Source organism: Bombina bombina, chromosome 10 (assembly GCF_027579735.1).
Source record: "Bombina bombina isolate aBomBom1 chromosome 10, aBomBom1.pri, whole genome shotgun sequence".
In the NCBI taxonomy this organism is placed as follows: domain Eukaryota; kingdom Metazoa; phylum Chordata; class Amphibia; order Anura; family Bombinatoridae; genus Bombina; species Bombina bombina.
In genome coordinates this window covers 163,008,001-163,028,810 of record NC_069508.1, presented here as the reverse complement: position 1 = coordinate 163,028,810, position 20,810 = coordinate 163,008,001, and the positions used below count along the sequence as shown (strand labels likewise).

The following is a 20,810-nucleotide window of genomic DNA, read 5'->3' as shown; positions in this document are numbered from 1 at the left end:
AAATGTGCAGCATACAGCAGTGATATAGCGCATACAAGCTGCATATGAAATGTGTAGCATACAGCAGTGATAAAGCGCATACAAACTGCATCTGAAATGTGCAGCATACAGCAGTTATATGGCATATACAAGATGCATCTGAAATGTGCAGCATACAGCAGTGATAAAGCGCATACAAACTGCATCTGAAATGTACAGCATACAGCAGTTATATGGAGTATACAAGATGCATCTTAAATGTGCAGAATACAGCAGTGATATAGTGCATACAAGCTGCATGTAAAATGTGCAGCATACAGCAGCGATATATAGCGCATACAAGCTGCATCTGAAATGTACAGCAAACAGCAGTGATATAGCGCATACATGCTACGTCTGAAATGTGCATCATACAGCAGTGATATATAGCGCATACAAGCAGCATCTGAAATGTGCAGCATACAGCAGTAATATGGCGCATACAAGCTGAATCTGAAATGTGCAGCATACAGCCGCAATATGGCGCATACAAGCTGCATCTGAAATGCGTAGCATACCGCAGTGATATAGCACATACACGCTGCATCTGAAATGTGTAGCACAGCTGTGATATAGTGCATACATGCTGCATCTGAAATGTGCATCACACAGCAGTGATATATAGCGCATATAAGCTGCATCAGAAATGTCCATCATACAGCTGTGATATATAGCGCATATAAGCTGCATCAGAAATGTCCATCATACAGCAGTGATATATAGCGCATATAAGCTGCATCAGAAATGTCCATCATACAGCTGTGATATATAGCGCATATAAGCTACATCAGAAATGTACATCATACAGCAGTGATATAAAGCGCATATAAGCTGCATCTGAAATGTACATCATACAGCAGTGATATATAGCGCATACATGATGCATCTGAAATGTGCAGCATTAGAAGCATATTTTAACATGCAGGTACTTCCAAAAATGCTTCTTTTAAAAGCCATTGCTGTTTTTGTGATAACATTTATTGTGTACACGAGAGAGCATTAAGCAACGCGCGTTTTACTTTAACACAAGCTTTGAGCGATGCCTGTCATGTGATGCCACTGGAACTAGAAGCACGTGCGTTTCACTGTTATTCCCAACAGAAAAAAAAACTACAAAAAAAAAAACCTTTCAGGAAAGTTCAGTATGGGTGTGGCCCTGTGCTCTATAAACAAAACAACATTTTCAAAAAACATACATTTGTAAGGAAAATATAGAGGATAAACTGAAAACAATACAAAATCCCAGCAAGTCCCAGATTATTTAACTTCAGCAGCACATTAAGCAGACGTGGCCGGCCTTCATGACGCACGACCTGACCCAGCTAGGTTGTGGCAAGCTTCACAATTTGTTCCACTTCACCATTAGAAGATATTTTTTTACAAGATACTTACATATGAAGTGCAGAGTTTATTTTGGATATGTGCAAAGAAGAAGGAGAAAGAGCTTATTTATATGAAAAATGCCTCCTTCAGATACTGATATTGCTAATACTTCGTCTCAGTAGAATATCAGATAAGGTAATTATGAGGAGTTTGCATTCTCTGTGATACTTTCACATTCCATAAAATGAATGAATGCTTTTCAGCTCTGAAAACAACAACCATTTCTTGCACAATAGACTCCGACAACTGCTGAAAACACTGATAGTTTCATTTCAACCACTGCTGAAAACACTGATAGTTTCATTTCAAAGCACTGATGATTCAAATCATCAAAAAAGAAACTGCACTGCTAAACAACAACCATTTCTTGCACAATAGACTCCGACAACTGCTGAAAACACTGATAGTTTCATTTCAACCACTGCTGAAAACACTGATAGTTTCATTTCAAAGCACTGATGATTCAAATCATCAAAAAAGAAACTGCACTGCTAATAGAGTGCATGGTTCTCCACAGAAACGTTTGTCAGCTGTGTGGCGCTATGAAGTAGCTAGGTGGGGGCAGTGTATTGCTTTCCAATATTACAACATTCTCTATTATTAATTTATGTTACTATCAAAAGCACAAATGAATTTAACATGTATTGATTAAATGATCATTTAAGCAACAAACATTGAAAACATTTAATATTAGCATATTTTATCCTAATATTGGCTCAGATTTTGTCTGTGTGGTGCGCTGGCTAAATAGGCCCCGAGGAGAACACTGGATGGTCCTTTATTGTACACCCAGCACAGAAAACATTTTCATACTTAAAGGGATAAAAAAAACACATTTTTTCTTTCATGATTCGTATTGATTATGCAATCTTAAAGGGACATTAAACCCAAAATTTTTCTTTCATAATTTAGACAGATAATACAATTTTAAACAACATTCCAATTTACTTCTATTATCTAATTTGCTTCATTCTTTAGATATCCTTTGTTAAATAAATAGCAATGCAGACGGGCGAGCCAATCACAGGAGGCATCTATGTGCAGCCACCAATTAGAAGCTACTGAGCCTATCTAGATATGCTTTTCAGGAAAGAATATCAAGAGAATGAAGCAAATTAGATAATAGAAGTAAATTAGAAAGTTGTTTAAAATGGTATTCTCTATCTGAATCGTGAAAGAAAAAAATTGGGTTTAATGTCCCTTTAAGCAACTTTCTAATTTACTTGTATTATCAATTTTTCTTTGTATCTTTAATTGAAAGCAGGCATGTAAGCTTAGGAGCTGGCCCATTTTTGGTTCAGCACCTGGGTAGCTAAATGTAGCCACCAATCAGCAAGCGCTACCCAGGGTTCTGAACCAAAAATGGTCCAGCTCCTAAGCTTACATTCCAGCTTTTTCAAACAAAGATACCAAGAAAACAAATAAAATTGGTGATAGGAGTACATTGGAACGTTGCTTAAAATGACATGCTCTATCTGAATTGTGACAGACACCATTTGGGTTTCATATCCTTTTAAGCTTTAGGCCTTTATAGATCTGGAGGTGAATGCCCCACAGATGAGCAGAGTCCAAATGGGACCACTCTGAGGTCTTCAAAGCAAGAGAACTGGAGGACTTACAGGTTCCATGTACTGTTCCTCTGAAATGACCATTGGCTCATGCGCTACAGAAGATATATGTCAGTAAGATGATTCTCCTGTTTGTAGATACGTTTTCAGCTTCTGAGACCCTTACTGTGCACGAGTGAGCTTGATGCATGAGAGCAAGGGGCAGCATAGCAAAAAGAGCTCTTGCACAATCACCAAGTGATGCTGTATCACAAGTTGTAACTGCAAACAGGCATCGTTCTGCTTGAGAACTTGTCCATCTGCAGCTTGATAAAGATTCCTTTTTTCACAACTGATCAATACATTTTTACTTTGTCTCCAATTAGGAAACATCTTTACGGGAGTCTCTGACTTGATCAATTCTTTTTTCTTTAATCTCTACTTTATCTCTACTACTAGTCGATAGGGTTGCCAGCTGTCCTTCGAAAAAATACTGGACAGCTAAACAGATAACGGGGGGGGGGGGCGGAGCGGGGATAAGAGCACGGTAGGGTCTTGTGGCAGAAAAAACGGCACACGCATTATTTTAAATTAGGGCTGCAACTAACGATTATTTTCATAATCGATTAATCGGCCGATTATTTTTTCGATTAATCGACTAATCGGATAAAAAACAGAATCCATAATAGTTTTCTAAGTTTTAAATAAAATCCACATAATGAGTGTTACAAATATAAACTTCAGACTAAAACTTTACATTAACATAACTGTTTCTTCAATTTTTATGCAGCAGAGCACAGTTTAATAATTAAACAAAACCACAAACTGTTTGAAAAGAGGTAGAACTAGAAAGAGTTAGACTATCACTGTTAATAACATTCTGTTATTCACTCTTTCAGAAACTTAGCATTGAAATGCAAACATCTCAACATGTCCTCATGCTTCTGGCTAAGGCTGGTTCTCTGTTTGCAGCTATATTTCCTGCAGCAGAGAAAAGGCTGTTGAGGTGTATAAGTAGGGTATTGCCAATTTCACCAAAGTGGGATATTTATCTATGCTAGCTCTTCACCAATGCTAAGTGTTATCTACCTTGGCAAGGGGCTTATCAATAAAGTAATCCTTGACTTCATTCTAACATAAAAATATCTTGAATATCTATATGCAATGGTAAATAACCAGCTATAAGGTTAGGGGAAATATCTAGTGCGCTCTAAAAATAACGAATATATACTTATAAAGGTTGAATCTGGTACATATTATCACAATTTATTAAAAATATAAAAAAACAATAAACAAAATCAGAAGCACTAAGGACTGTATATCAATAACAGGACAAAGCCTTACACATTTATTTATACAGTACATATAATCAGCAATAGCAAGCAATACGCTAATAATTGTGCAAACAGATAATAGTGCACATCAATTTAAATAACTCCCATCAATCTAGGGGCAAGGTGTAAATAAGCTCAGCACTATATCATGAAAAGCATAGTTCCAAATCACCAGATTTAATATAAACGATCCAAATGATGACTATTATATCTGGGTTGCACATAAGCCAGGGGTAGTTGTAAACGTATACTGTCCTGAAAAAGTGAAAAGTAGACGTCTGTAGACATCCTTTAGGCTAAGGACATAACCATAAAACACAATACCATGTGCAGGAGTTCATTGGAGTGAAGCAGCTGGTGTTGTGCACAGACCAACTAATTGCAAACCGATTAATCGATTATGAGATTCGTTGACAACTATTTTCATAATCGATTATTATCGATTATGACGATTAGTTGTTGCAGCTCTATTTTAAATGTATTTTTATTACATATATATATATAAATATATACATTGCCTTTTTGTTGGTCAACTGTAAAGTATTAAATCCTTGCCAGAAAGAATGGAAGCAATTACTTATATACAGAAACCCTTGTAACCTACTGCTTTATTTTGATTGCAATTATGAGCCTAGTCAACAACTCCTTTAACATAATTTGATGATCTCTGTGCTCTAGGGTGAAAGGCATAGTCCATCCATGTGTCTACTCACTATTACTAATCATTGTCCCCCAACAACTGGGGGGAGAAGGGCTTACAAAAACTTAACCCCCCAGTAGCGTTTCATCTTGCAAATACACCGAGGACGTGGACATAACCTGTCTACAGAATTATGTTTTAGAGGAATGTGAACATATCAAACTGTCACTCATTCAAATGATTTGGATGTGGATACACATACATATACATTTTGTGTGGGTGAAGGAAGGGTGATATTAAAATATAACAATTATTTAAAAGACCTGTCTGAGACTCAGACTGAGACATACCTCATTGTTTTGATTGTATTTTTGGACTGAGTGAGTCTGACCTATATTCTAATATCTCCCTGCTTCAAGTGACACACTAATTCAATGGCCTATTATTGGCAATGGCTGGCAGTGGCACTATTTAAAGATCTCAGGACCCCAGACAGTAGGTCCTATGATCTTGCTAGTTGCACTTGTTTGCTGGCTCTGACTGAGTGAATTCACAGTCACACAGGCTCAGCAGCAGCATAGACTAGCGCAGCCCGCTGTTGTGATGTCACGTGCATGATCATGTGACGTCTGACACACACAGGCAGTATGCACGGCGCAGGCTGAGGGGCACTGCACATTAGGATCAGCGAGATGAGTGACTCCTCAGTAGGGCTAGAAGGGGTGCCGGTGGCTGGGCTAATAGGATTGTTTTACTTCTGCTGGGTAGTAGGTTGGTACGGATGCTGCTGGAGCAACTTAAATAGTAAAAGAATTTAAAATATTTTAAAAGCAAACACATTAACAACCTAAGGCTATGTCCGGTTTTTAAAAAATAAAATTACCGGGAAGTAACCATAAATACTGGACAGTTCGGTCTAATACCGGACACCTGGCAACCCTACTAGTCGATAAGCCTGCCCAAAGGGCAGTCTAATTTTTGTTTAAAAACATAATTTATGCTTACCTGATAAATTTATTTCTCTTGTAGTGTAGTCAGTCCACGGGTCATCCATTACTTATGGGATTATATCTCTTCCCAACAGGAAGTTGCAAGAGGATCACCCAAGCAGAGCTGCTATATAGCTCCTCCCCTCACATGTCATATCCAGTCATTCGACCGAAACAAGACGAGAAAGGAGAAACCATAGGGTGCGGTGGTGACTGGAGTTTAATTAAAATTTAGATCTGCCTTAAAAGACAGGGCGGGCCGTGGACTGACTACACTACAAGAGAAATAAATTTATCAGGTAAGCATAAATTATGTTTTCTCTTGTTAAGTGTAGTCAGTCCACGGGTCATCCATTACTTATGGGATACCAATACCAAAGCTGAAGTACACGGATGATGGGAGGGACAAGGCAGGAACTTTAAATGGAAGGAACCACTGCCTGAAGCACCTTTCTCCCAAAAATAGCCTCCGAAGAAGCAAAAGTGTCAAATTTGTAAAATTTTTAAAAAGTGTGAAGTGAAGACCAAGTTGCAGCCTTGCAAATCTGTTCAACAGAGGCCTCATTTTTAAAGGCCCAGGTGGAAGCCACAGCTCTAGTGGAATGAGCTGTAATTCTTTCAGGAGGCTGCTGTCCAGCAGTCTCATAGGCTAAACGTATTATGCTACGAAGCCAAAAGGAGAGAGAGGTAGCCGAAGCCTTTTGACCTCTCCTCTGTCCAGAGTAAACGACAAACAGGGAAGAAGTTTGACGAAAATCTTTAGTTGCTTGCAAATAGAACTTCAGGGCACGGACTACGTCCAGATTATGCAAAAGTCGTTCCTTCTTCGAAGAAGGATTAGGGCATAGAGATGGAACAACAATCTCTTGATTGACATTCCTGTTAGAAACTACCTTAGGTAAAAACCCAGGTTTAGTACGCAGAACTACCTTGTCTGAATGAAAAATCAGATAAGGAGAATCACAGTGTAGGGCAGATAACTCCGAGACTCTTCGAGCCGAGGAAATAGCCATCAAAAACAGAACTTTCCAAGATAACAGCTTAATATCAATGGAATGGAGGGGTTCAAACGGAACACCTTGAAGAACTTTAAGAACTAAGTTTAAGCTCCACGGCGGAGCAACAGTCTTAAACACAGGCTTAATCCTAGCCAAAGCCTGACAAAAAACCTGAACGTCTGGGACATCTGCCAGACGTTTGTGAAACAGAATAGACAGAGCAGAAATCTGTCCCTTTAATGAACTAGCAGATAAACCCTTTTCTAAACCCTCTTGTAGAAAAGACAAAATCCTAGGAATCCTAACTTTACTCCATGAGTAACTCTTGGATTCACACCAATATAAGTATTTACGCCATATTTTATGGTAAATTTTTCTGGTAACAGGTTTCCGAGCCTGTATTAAGGTATCAATAACTGACTCCGAGAAGCCACGCTTTGATAGAATCAAGCGTTCAATCTCCATGCAGTCAGCCTCAGAGAAATTAGATCTGGATGATTGAAAGGACCCTGAATTAGAAGGTCCTGTCTCAGAGGTAGAGACCATGGTGGACAGGACGACATGCCCACTAGATCTGCATACCAGGTCCTGCGTGGCCACGCAGGTGCTATCAGAATCACTGATGCTCTCTCCTGTTTGATTTTGGCAATCAGCCGAGGAAGCAGCGGAAATGGTGGAAACACATAAGCCATGTTGAAAACCCAAGGGGCTGCTAGAGAATCTATCAGCGCCGCTCCCGGGTCCCTGGACCTGGATCCGTAGCAAGGAAGTTTGGCATTCTGTCGAGAAGCCATGAGATCCAGTTCTGGTTTGCCCCAACGATGAATTAGTTGAGCGAAGACCTCCGGATGAAGTTCCCACTCCCCCGGATGAAAAGTCTGGTGACTTAGGAAGTCCGCCTCCCAGTTCTCCACGCCTGGGATATAGATCGCTGACAGGTGGCAAGAGTTGGACTCTGCCCAGCGAATTATCTTTGATACTTCCAACATCGCTAGGGAACTCCTGGTTCCCCCCTGATGGTTGATGTAAGCCACAGTCGTGATATTGTCCGACTGAAATCTGATGAACCTCAGTGTTGCCAACTGAGGCCAAGCTAGAAGAGCATTGAATATCGCTCTTAATTCCAGAATATTTATTGGGAGGAGTTTCTCCTCCTGAGTCCACGATCCCTGAGCCTTCAGGGAGTTCCAGACTGCGCCCCAACCTAGAAGGCTGGCATCTGTTGTTACAATCGTCCAATCTGGCCTGCGAAAGGTCATCCCTTTGGACAGATGGAGTCGAGAAAGCCACCAGAGAAGAGAATCCCTGGTCTCTTGATCCAGATTTATTAGAGGGGACAAATCTGAGTAATCCCCATTCCTATGACTGAGCATGCATAATTGCAGCGGTCTGAGATGCAGGCGCGCAAATGGTACTATGTCCATTGCTGCTACCATTAAGCCGATTACTTCCATGCACTGGGCTACTGACGGGTGTGGAATGGAATGAAGGGCACGGCAAGCATTTAGAAGTTTTGATAACCTGGCCTCCATCAGGTAAATTTTCATCTCTACAGAATCTATAAGAGTCCCTAAGAAGGGAACCCTTGTGAGTGGTAATAGAGAACTCTTTTCCACGTTCACCTTCCACCCATGCGACCTCAGAAATGCCAGAACTATCTCTGTATGAGACTTGGCAATTTGAAAACTTGACGCTTGTATCAGAATGTCGTCTAGGTACGGAGCCACCGCTATGCCTCGCGGTCTTAGTACCGCCAGAAGTGAGCCCAGAACCTTTGTAAAGATTCTTGGGGCCGTAGCTAACCCGAAGGGAAGAGCTACAAACTGGTAATGCCTGTCTAGGAAGGCAAATCTTAGATACCGATAATGATCCTTGTGAATCGGTATGTGAAGGTAGGCATCCTTTAAGTCCACTGTGGTCATGTACTGACCCTCTTGGATCATGGGCAGGATGGTTCGAATAGTTTCCATTTTGAATGATGGAACTCTTAGGAACTTGTTTAGGATCTTTAAGTCCAAGATTGGTCTGAAGGTTCCCTCTTTCTTGGGAACCACAAACAGATTTGAATAAAATCCTTGCCCCTGTTCCGTCCGCGGAACTGGGTGGATCACCCCCATTAATAAGAGGTCTTGTACACAGCGTAGAAACGCCTCTTTCTTTATTTGGTTTGCTGATAACCTTGAAAGATGAAATCTCCCTTGTGGAGGAGAAGCTTTGAAGTCCAGAAGATATCCCTGAGATATGATCTCCAACGCCCAGGGATCCTGGACATCTCTTGCCCAAGCTTGGGCGAAGAGAGAAAGTCTGCCCCCCACTAGATCCGTTTCCGGACAGGGGGCCCTCACTTCATGCTGTCTTAGGGGCAGCAGCAGGTTTTCTGGCCTGCTTGCCCTTGTTCCAGGACTGGTTGCTTTTCCAACCCTGTCTGTAACGAGTAGCAGTCCCTTCCTGTTTTGGAGCGGAGGAAGTTGATGCTGCTCCTGCCTTGAAATTACGAAAGGCACGAAAATTAGACTGTTTGGCCTTTGATTTGGCCCTGTCCTGAGGAAGGGAGTGACCCTTACCTCCAGTAATGTCAGCAATAATTTCTTTCAAGCCGGGCCCGAATAAGGTTTGCCCTTTGAAAGGAATATTAAGCAATTTAGATTTAGAAGTTACATCTGCTGACCAGGATTTAAGCCATAGCGCTCTGCGCGCCTGGATGGCGAATCCGGAGTTCTTAGCCGTTAGTTTGGTTAAATGTACCACGGCATCCGAAACAAATGCATTAGCTATCTTAAGGGCTTTAAGCTTGTTCATAATCTCATCCAATGGTGCTGTGCGAATAGCCTCTTCCAGAGACTCAAACCAGAATGCCGCTGCAGCAGTGACGGGCGCAATGCATGCAAGGGGCTGTAATATAAAACCTTGTTGAACAAACATTTTCTTAAGGTAACCTTCTAATTTTTTATCCATTGGATCTGAGAAAGCACAACTATCCTCCACCGGGATAGTGGTACGCTTGGCTAAAGTAGAAACTGCTCCCTCCACCTTAGGGACCGTCTGCCATAAGTCTCGTGTGGTGGCGTCTATTGGGAACATTTTTCTAAATATCGGAGGAGGGGAAAAAGGCACACCGGGTCTATCCCATTCCTTGCTAATAATCTCTGTAAGCCTTTTAGGTATAGGAAAAACGTCAGTACACACCGGTACCGCATAGTATTTATCCAGCCTACATAATTTCTCTGGGATTGCCACCGTGTCGCAATCATTCAGAGCCGCTAACACCTCCCCTAGCAATACACGGAGGTTCTCAAGCTTAAATTTAAAATTTCTGAATCCGGTCTCCCCGGATCAGATCCGTCACCCACAGAATGAAGCTCTCCATCCTCATGTTCTGCAAATTGTGACGCAGTATCGGACATGGCTCTCATGTCATCAGCGCGCTCTGTCCTAAACCCAGAGCTATCGCGCTTGCCTCTTAACTCAGGCAAATTAGATAATACTTCTTTCATAACATTAGCCATATCATGCAAAGTGATTTGTAAGGGCCTTGATGTACTTGGCGCCACAATCTCACGCACCTCCTGAGCGGGAGGCGAAGGTACTGACACGTGAGGAGAGTTAGACGGCATAACTTCCCCCTCGATGTCTGGTGATAATTTCTTTACCGGTAAAGACTGACTTTTATTTAAAGTAACATCAATACAATTGGTACACAAATTTCTATTGGGCTCCACATTGGCTTTTAAACATAATGAACAAGTAGATTCATCTGTATCAGACATGTTTAAACAGACTAGCAATGAAGACTAGCAAGCTTGGAAAAAAAATCTTTCAGTGAATTTACAAGCAATAGAAAAAACGCAGCAGCGCTTTTAAAAACACAAAAAAACTGTCACAGTTGAAATAACAATGAACTAATTCAGTTATAGCCAACAAATTTAACAGTAAATGTATGAATTTAGCAGAGGATTGCACCCACTAGCAAACGGATGATTAACCCCTCAATACCCACAACCGGATAATCAATTTTAGATTTAACGTTTTTCTCACAGTCAAACACACTGTCACAGGTCTGCTGTGACTGATTACCTCCCTCAAAAATGAATTTTGAAGACCCCTGAGCTCTCTGGAGACGTCCTGGATCAAGGAGGAAAAGGCAGGAAGACTGTGCTAGAATTTTATCTGCGCAACAAGGCGCTAAAAAAAGACCCCTCCCACTCATATTACAACAGTGGGAGATCTGTTACAACGGTTTCTATGCAGAAATAAACGTTAGCCATGTGGAAAAAAATCATGCCCAAAAAGATTTATCACCAAAGTACCTCACAAAAACGAATAACATGCCAGTAAACGTTTTAAAAACAACTTTTCCAGTGTTATGCAAAGTTATCACTAAGCCTGCTACCAGTCGCTTCTACTGCAGTTAAGGCTTATACATTTATTTCAGTATTAACAGTATTTTCTCAGTCAAATTCTAGTCCCTAGAAAATAACTCAACTGCGCATACATTTAACAGCCTGATACCAGTCGCTACTACTGCATTAAAGGCTGTACTTACATCATATGGGTAACAGCAGTGTTTTCTTAGTCAATTCCATTCCTAGAAAATATTATACTGCACATACCTCATTTGCGGGGGACCCCGCATGCTATTCCCTTTTCTGAAGTTACCCCTCCTCAGAATGTGCGAGAACAGCCAGTGGATCTTAGTTACGTCTGCTAAGATCATAGAAACGCAGGCAGATTTTCTTCTTCTAAATGCTGCCTGAGAGAAAAAAACAGCACACTCCGGTGCCATTTGAAAATAATAAACTTTTGATTGAAGAATTAAGTAAAAAACTCCTATCTCCTCTCACAACCTCCTTTGTTGAGACTTGCAAGAGAATGACTGGATATGACATGTGAGGGGAGGAGCTATATAGCAGCTCTGCTTGGGTGATCCTCTTGCAACTTCCTGTTGGGAAGAGATATAATCCCATAAGTAATGGATGACCCGTGGACTGACTACACTTAACAAGAGAAATACAGATGTAGAAACAACCTATTTTGTAACTCTTCTTTTATTTAAATAAGTGGGAAAGCTTGCCCAGAGGGCAGTCTTTTGTGACCCTGCCATTTTCGGAAGGGCGGTCTATTGTGGTGACGGAACCACCCTGGATGCTTATGCTGCATCCAGGTGGATTCCAAAAATGTCAGGGTGGTGAAAGAATCCACCTGGATGCAGCCCCTGCCATTTTTGGAATCCACCCTGCCATCCAGGTGGATTCCAAAAATGTCAGGATGGTGAAAGAATCCACCTGGATGCAGCCCCTGCCATTTTCGGAATCCACCCTGCCATCCAGTTGGATTCCAAAAATGGCAGGGTGGTGAAAGAATCCACCTGGATGCAGCCCCTGCCATTTTTGGAATCCACCCTGCCATCCAGGTGGATTCCAAAAATGTCAGGATGGTGAAAGAATCCACCTGGATGCAGCCCCTGCCATTTTCGGAATCCACCCTGCCATCCAGTTGGATTCCAAAAATGGCAGGATGGTGAAAGAATCCACCTGGATGCAGCCCCTGCCATTTTCGGAATCCACCCTGCCATCCAGGTGGATTCCAAAAATGGCAGGGTGGTGAAAGAATCCACATGGATGCAGCTTACGCTCCCCCTCTTTTGCGCTCTCTCTCTCCCCCTCTCTTTTGCTCTCTTTCCCCCTTTTTTTTGCTCGCTCTCTCCCCCTCTCTTTTGCTCGCTCTCTCCCCCCACTCTTTTGCTCGATCTCTCCCCCCACTCTTTTGCTCGATCTCTCCCCTCTCTCTTGCTCTCTCTCTCCCCTCTCGTTTGCTCGCTCTCTCCCCCTCTCTTTTGCTCTCTCTCCCCCTCTCTTTTGCTCTCTCTCTCCCCCTCTCTTTTGCTCTCTCCTCTCTTTTGCTCTCTCCTCTCTTTTGCTCTCTCTCTCCCCTCTCTTTTGCTCTCTCTCTCCCCCCTCTCTTTTGCTCTCTCTCTCCCCCCTCTCTTTTGCTCTCTCTCCCCTCTCTTTTGCTCTCTCTCCCCTCTCTTTTGCTCTCTCTCCCCTCTCTTTTGCCCTCTCTCTCCTCTCTCTTTTGCGCTCTCTCTCCCCTCTCTTTTGCTCTCTCTCTCCCCTCTCTTTTGCTCTCTCTCTCCCCTCTCTTTTGCTCTCTCTCTCCCCTCTCTTTTGCTCTCTCTCTCCCCCCTCTCTTTTGCTCTCTCTCCCCTCTCTTTTGCTCTCTCTCTCCCCTCTCTTTTGCGCTCTCTCTCCCCTCTCTTTTGCGCTCTCTCTCCCCTCTCTCTCCCCTCTATCTCCCCCCTCTTTTGCTCTCTCTCTCTCCCCTCTATCTCCCCCCCTCTTTTGCTCTCTCTCTCTCCCCCCCTCTTTTGCTCTCTCTCTCCCCCTCTCTTTTGCTCTCTCTCTCCCCCTCTCTTTTGCTCTCTCCCTCCCCCCTCTCTTTTGCTCTCTCTCTCTCCCCTCTCTTTTGCTCTCTCTCTCTCCCCTCTCTTTTGCTCTCTCTCTCTCCCCTCTCTTTTGCTCTCTCTCTCCCCTCTCTTTTGCTCTCTCTCTCCCCTCTATCTCCCCCCTATCTCCCCCCCTCTCTTTTGCTCTCTCTCTCTCCCCCTCTCTTTTGCTCTCTCTCTCTCCCCCTCTCTTTTGCTCTCCCCCTCCCCCTCTCTTTTACGCTCTCTCTCCCCCCACTCTTTTGCTCTCTCCCCTTGTCACGGATACCAGACGGCTAAGGCTTCCCCCCACCCCCCTACAACCTCACCCCTGTTGTTTCTCAGTGGTTTTGGGCTTCTCAGAGCAACCACAATCTCTGGAAGCTTTTGGTTGCATGGTTTTGTGTTCCAAACTTGTTTTGTGGAGAGCTGGTGTATGACCAGGAAAACCCTCCTAGGCTGGCCGGGCTCCTGGAACTCGCGGTCGGCCGCCTCACAACGGACACCCGCCTAACTCCTCTCAGGCTGGTCGGGCTCCTGGAACTCCCGGTCGGCCACAGGACAGCAGGACACCCGCTAACTTTACCCCTGGTCGCTCCAGCAGCCCTTTGCCCCAGAGCTCCGCTCTTTTGGGGATTGGTAGCCCCTAAGGAGGACAAGAGCTGTGGCAATTATCAGAGGGGAGCTCCTTTGGGAACTGGGGGTTTTGGACACCCCTAACCCCATAACTTCAATGGACTGTAACTCCGGTCCCCAGTAACGAATCATGCTGATTTTTGGACTGTGGCATCTGGGGACTGAGAGCTTTAAAATGACACACTGGAAGTGTCCCTCCACCGGGATCACCCGAAACCGCCACCCCTAGGTGTTGGGATTATGTGAGACTGTGGCTCCTAAGAAGGTGCCGGGCTGTCTGGAGGGGCGGGAATGGCAGGAAAATTGTGGGATTGTCCTTTGTGTTATCAAGATGAGCTGTGTGTATAAAAGGAGTGTATGTTTTACAATAAAATCAGTTCTTGTTTAACCTGAATGCCAGTCTGTCTAGTTATTTGGGTTGGCTCCAGCTAAAATCACTTTCCTGGGCTACATAGCAGCCTGTTCCAGGCAGAGAAAGGATCATCAGGCAGAGCTACCCAGTCTGGGTAGCTGGAGTCTGCCACAGGGTGGGACCCTGGGTACTGATGCTGTCGGGCATCAGGGGTGGCTACAGGCTGTGGTCACTTGCCAGCTACATAGCTGCAGTCGGCAGGGAGGAAGCAGAACCCGTTTGGCGGAGCTACCCAGTCGGGGTAGCCGGGGTATCCGTCACCCCCCCCCTCTCTTTTGTGCTCTCTTTTCACCCCTCCCTTTTCTGCTCTCTTGTCCCCCCTCTCTTTTGCTCTCTCCCCCCCTCTTTTGCTTTCTCTCCCCCCCTCTCTTTTGCTCTCCCTCCCCCCTCTCTTTTGCTCCCCCCCTCTCATTTTCTCTCTCCCTCCCCTCTCATTTGCTCTCTCTCTCCCCTCTCATTTGCGCTCTCTCTCCCCTCTCATTTGCTCTCTCTCTCCCCTCTCATTTGCTCTCTCTCTCCCCTCTCATTTGCTCTCTCTCTCCCCTCTCATTTGCTCTCTCTCTTCCCTCTCATTTGCTCTCTCCCCTCTCATTTGCTCTCTCTCTCCCCTCTCATTTGCTCTCTCTCTCCACTCTCGTTTGCTCTCTCTCCCCCCTCTCGTTTGCTCTCTCTCCCCTCTCTTGCTTGCTCTCTCTCCCATCTTTTTCTCTCTCCCCCTTTTTGCTCTCTCTCCCATCTTTTGCTCTCCCCCCCTCTTTTGCTCTCTCTCCCCCCTCTCATTTGCTCTCTCTCCCCCCCTCTCATTTGCTCTCTCTACCCCCCTCTCATTTGCTCTCTCTCCTAATTTTTAAGCACCAGCTGCCCCTTGGCACATGTGTTTGTCGAGTCATGACACGTTGTAATAAAATACATCAAGCCGTATCTACTTGCTAATTACTTAGGTTTATTATCAGATTCATTGGTATAACACAGCCTGGTTCAACCTACGGCTAGGGACCCCACTGTGCTTTCTCTGCACCCTGTGCCATATTCATTGATCTGCTCTGCTGAAATCTTGATGTGGATTCAGTGTATATGTTTCAGAGTTTGAACAAATATATAGATAAGAAGCACTTCTAGAGATATTAAACACTTAGAACTATTCCTTTACACTGTTTTCACTTTGACTGTTGGGTGCAGTAACGACAGCAGCCGGCATACACATAGTTGTTTCCGGCTGCTAACTACAGTAACTAGTAGTTTATTCAGCCTCCTGCTCTGCTAGTAGGAACAGTTATATCATGAGTTAAACAAATAATCTGTAAAACAGAGGAAGGATATTGCTCTCTGAGAGGTATACTCACTTGCGGTAGCCGCCATGACGCTACATTTGCTCTCACTCACAGCTGCCCCAGCGCTCACATTCACTTGCTTTGTTCCTGTGCAGTTGTCTAGAGGTCTCGGATACTTCGGATCTGTAGCATTGTGTTCTGAGCCTGCAGGTTGCTTGGTGTTTGAAGACTGTTGTGGAGACAACTTCTGAACGTCTAATTGGCTCTGTACCAGCAGACTTGGTTCCAGCTCTTTTGATCCAGTAGTGCATATGGTTGAGTTCTCTTTACATGTTTTCAAGCCTCCAAAATTTTCATTATAGCTTTCAGCCTGTTTCTTCCCACTGACCGGAGATGCACCATCCCCATCTCTTGCGGGCTTAATGTCCCCTCTGTGCTTGTACTTCTGGTTGCTCACCACTCTCACAGCTTTTATTTCACCCTGGCCACTGCGACTTGTTGCCCTCCTTGGCTCATGTTTATCCGGCTTTGAGACACCTTCCATTACTTTGTGACCATTTGTCCAGCAGCTGCCCAATCACTACAGCAGGCTGAAGTCACACGTCAAGCAAAGAACCTGTGAAAATACAATGCAATACAAGTCATGAGAAATGACAGATAACCATTAGCATAACTCTGTGGTGATTTTAAAAAGATAGAAGCATTGGCACAGGCTGGTATTAGCCATATTGTAATAACATTATTATTAATATTAATAAGGGTTTACATGGCCATGGACACGACTGACTCATTTCCAAGTTATGTAAAACATAACATCCCCTGTGAAATATTTAGTAACATGGGCCCTGCTTATGGCATACAAGCCAGTGAAAATGCACTAGACAAACATATGTTGTAAAAATTATTGTGAAAAAAGTGTGTGCCAGAATGAGATATGTAACAGCATATTATAGTGATGTCAGTCATTATAACTACCAGCATTATACTGACAGCGGAACTATAACAATGTCATATGTAACAGCATATTGTAGTGATGTCAGACATTATAACTACCTGCATTATACTGACAGCGGAACTATAACAATATCATATGTAACAGCATATTATAGTGATGTCAGTCATTATAACTACCTGCATTATACTGACAGCGGAACTATAACAATATCATATGTAACAGCATATTGTAGTGATGTCACTCATTATAACTACCTGCATTATACTGACAGCGCAAACATAACAATGTCATATGTAACAGCATAATGTAGTGATGTCAGTCATTATAACTACCTGCATTATACTGACAGCACAACCATACAATATCATATGTAACAGCATATTATAGTGATGTCAGTCATTATAACTACCTGCATTATACTGACAGCGGAACTATAACAATATCATATGTAACAGCATATTGTAGTGATGTCAGACATTATAACTACCTGCATTATACTGACAGCGGAACTATAACAATATCATATGTAACAGCATATTGTAGTGATGTCAGACATTATAACTACCTGCATTATACTGACAGCGCAAACATAACAATGTCATATGTAACAGCATATTGTAGTGATGTCAGTCATTATAACTACCTGCATTATACTGACAGCGCAACCATACAATATCATATGTAACAGCATATTGTAGTGATGTCAGTCATTATAACTACCTGCATTATACTGACAGCGGAACTATAACAATGTCATATGTAACAGCATATTGTAGTGATGTCAGTCATTATAACTACCTGCATTATACTGACAGCGGAACTATAACAATGTCATATGTAACAGCATATTGTAGTGATGTCAGTCATTATAACTACCTGCATTATACTGACAGCGCAAACATAACAATATCATATGTAACAGCATATTGTAGTGATGTCAGTCATTATAACTACCTGCATTATACTGACAGCGCAAACATAACAATGTCATATGTAACAGCATATTGTAGTGATGTCAGTCATTATAACTACCTGCATTATACTGACAGCGGAACTATAACAATATCATATGTAACAGCATATTGTAGTGATGTCAGACATTATAACTACCTGCATTATACTGACAGAGCAAACATAACAATATCATATGTAACAGCATATTGTAGTGATGTCAGTCATTATAACTACCTGCATTATACTGACAGCGCAAACATAACAATGTCATATGTAACAGCATATTGTAGTGATGTCAGTCATTATAACTACCTGCATTATACTGACAGCGGAACTATAACAATATCATATGTAACAGCATATTGTAGTGATGTCAGACATTATAACTACCAGCATTATACTGACAGCGCAAACATAACAATATCACATGTAACAGCATAATGTAGTGATGTCAGTCATAACTACCTGCATTATACTGACAGAGCAAACATAACAATATCATATGTAACAGCATATTGTAGTGATGTCAGTCATTATAACTACCTGCATTATACTGACAGCGCAAACATAACCATATCATATGTAACAGCATATTGTAGTGATGTCAGTCATTATAACTACCTGCATTATACTGACAGCGGAACTATAACAATATCATATGTAACAGCATATTGTAGTGATGTCAGTCATTATAACTACCAGCATTATACTGACAGCGGAACTATAACAATATCATATGTAACAGCATATTGTAGTGATGTCAGTCATTATAACTACCTGCATTATACTGACAGCGCAAACATAACAATATCATATGTAACAGCATATTGTAGTGATGTCAGTCATTATAACTACCTGCATTATACTGACAGCGCAAACATAACAATATCACATGTAACAGCATAATGTAGTGATGTCAGTCATAACTACCTGCATTATACTGACAGCGGAACTATAACAATATCATATGTAACAGCATATTGTAGTGATGTCAGTCATTATAACTACCTGCATTATACTGACAGCGGAACTATAACAATGTCATATGTAACAGCATATTGTAGTGATGTCAGTCATTATAACTACCTGCATTATACTGACAGCACAACCATACAATATCATATGTAACAGCATATTATAGTGATGTCAGTCATTATAACTACCTGCATTATACTGACAGCGCAAACATAACAATGTCATATGTAACAGCATATTGTAGTGATGTCAGTCATTATAACTACCTGCATTATACTGACAGCAGAACTATAACAATGTCATATGTAACAGCATATTGTAGTGATGTCAGTCATTATAACTACCTGCATTATACTGACAGCGGAACTATAATAATATCATATGTAACAGCATATTGTAGTGATGTCAGTCATTATAACTACCTGCATTATACTGACAGCGGAACTATAACAATATCACATGTAACAGCATATTGTAGTGATGTCAGTCATTATAACTACCTACATTATACTGACAGCGCAAACATAACAATGTCATATGTAACAGCATATTGTAGTGATGTCAGTCATTATAACTACCTGCATTATACTGACAGCGGAACTATAACAATATCATATGTAACAGCATATTGTAGTGATGTCAGACATTATAACTACCAGCATTATACTGACAGCGCAAACATAACAATATCATATGTAACAGCATATTGTAGTGATGTCAGTCATTGTAACTACCTGCATTATACTGACAGCGCAAACATAACAATATCATATGTAACAGCATAGTGTAGTGATGTCAGACATTATAACAACCTGCATTATACTGACAGCGGAACTATAACAATATCATATGTAACAGCATATTGTAGTGATGTCAGTCATTATAACTACCTGCATTATACTGACAGCGGAACTATAACAATATCATATGTAACAGCATATTGTAGTGATGTCAGTCATTATAACTACCTGCATTATACTGACAGCGCAAACATAACAATATCATATGTAACAGCATATTGTAGTGATGTCAGACATTATAACTACCAGCATTATACTGACAGCGGAACTATAACAATATCATATGTAACAGCATATTGTAGTGATGTCAGTCATTATAACTACCTGCATTATACTGACAGCGCAAACATAACAATATCATATGTAACAGCATATTGTAGTGATGTCAGTCATTATAACTACCTGCATTATACTGACAGCGCAAACATAACAATATCATATGTAACAGCATATTGTAGTGATGTCAGTCATTATAACTACCTGCATTATACTGACAGCGGAACTATAACAATATCATATGTAACAGCATATTGTAGTGATGTCAGACATTATAACTACCTGCATTATACTGACAGCGGAACTATAACAATATCATATGTAACAGCATATTGTAGTGATGTCAGTCATTATAACTACCTGCATTATACTGACAGCGCAAACATAACAATGTCATATGTAACAGCATATTGTAGTGATGTCAGACATTATAACTACCTGCATTATACTGACAGCGGAACTATAACAATATAATATGTAACAGCATATTGTAGTGATGTCAGTCATTATAACTACCTGCATTATACTGACAGCGCAAACATAACAATGTCATATGTCACTTAAAGGGACATGAAACCCAAAATGTTTATTTCATGTTTCAGCAAGATCATACAATTTTAAACAACTTTCCAATTTAATTTGATTAACATTTTTTTTCATTCTCTTGGTATCCTTTTTGAAGAAGTAACAATGTACTACTTGAACCTACCAAGGGTATGCTTTTTCAACAAAGGATACTAAGAGAACAAATTAGATAATAGAAGTAAATTGGAAAGTTGTTTAAAAATGTATTCTATATCTGAATCATTAAAGGGACATGAAACCCAAATTATTTCTTTCATGATTTAGAAAGAACATGCAATTTTAAACAACTTTCTAATTTACTTCTATTATCTAATTTGCTTAATTCGCTTGATATCCTTTGCTGAAAAGCATATCTAGATATGCTCAGTAGCTGCTGATTGGTTGCTGCACATAGATGCCTTGTGTGATTGGCTCACCCATATGCATTGCTATTTCTTCAACAAAGGATATCTAAAGAATGAAGCAAATTGGATAATACAAGTGAATTGGAATGTTGTTTAAAATTGTATTCTCTATCTGAATCATGAAAGAAAACTTTTGGGTTTAGTGTCCCTTTAAGGAAAAATGTAAGGTTTCCTTTTAAGACACCTGTGACAATCAGTGTGGGGACTTTTAA

General features: G+C 41.5%; 1 protein-coding gene across 2 annotated transcripts in view; it reads right to left on the bottom strand.

Moving 5' to 3' along the window:
• The window catches only part of TUT4 (terminal uridylyl transferase 4), a 180,968-nt gene that overhangs the window by 148,119 nt on the left and 12,039 nt on the right, over positions 1-20,810 (bottom strand). For both annotated transcript variants that reach the window (XM_053693465.1, XM_053693466.1), the window contains exon 2: positions 15,722-16,265. In XM_053693465.1, coding sequence (XP_053549440.1) covers positions 15,722-16,193 — 472 coding nt within the window. In that variant the 5' untranslated portion in view covers positions 16,194-16,265. The remainder of the gene's footprint in view (positions 1-15,721; positions 16,266-20,810) is intronic.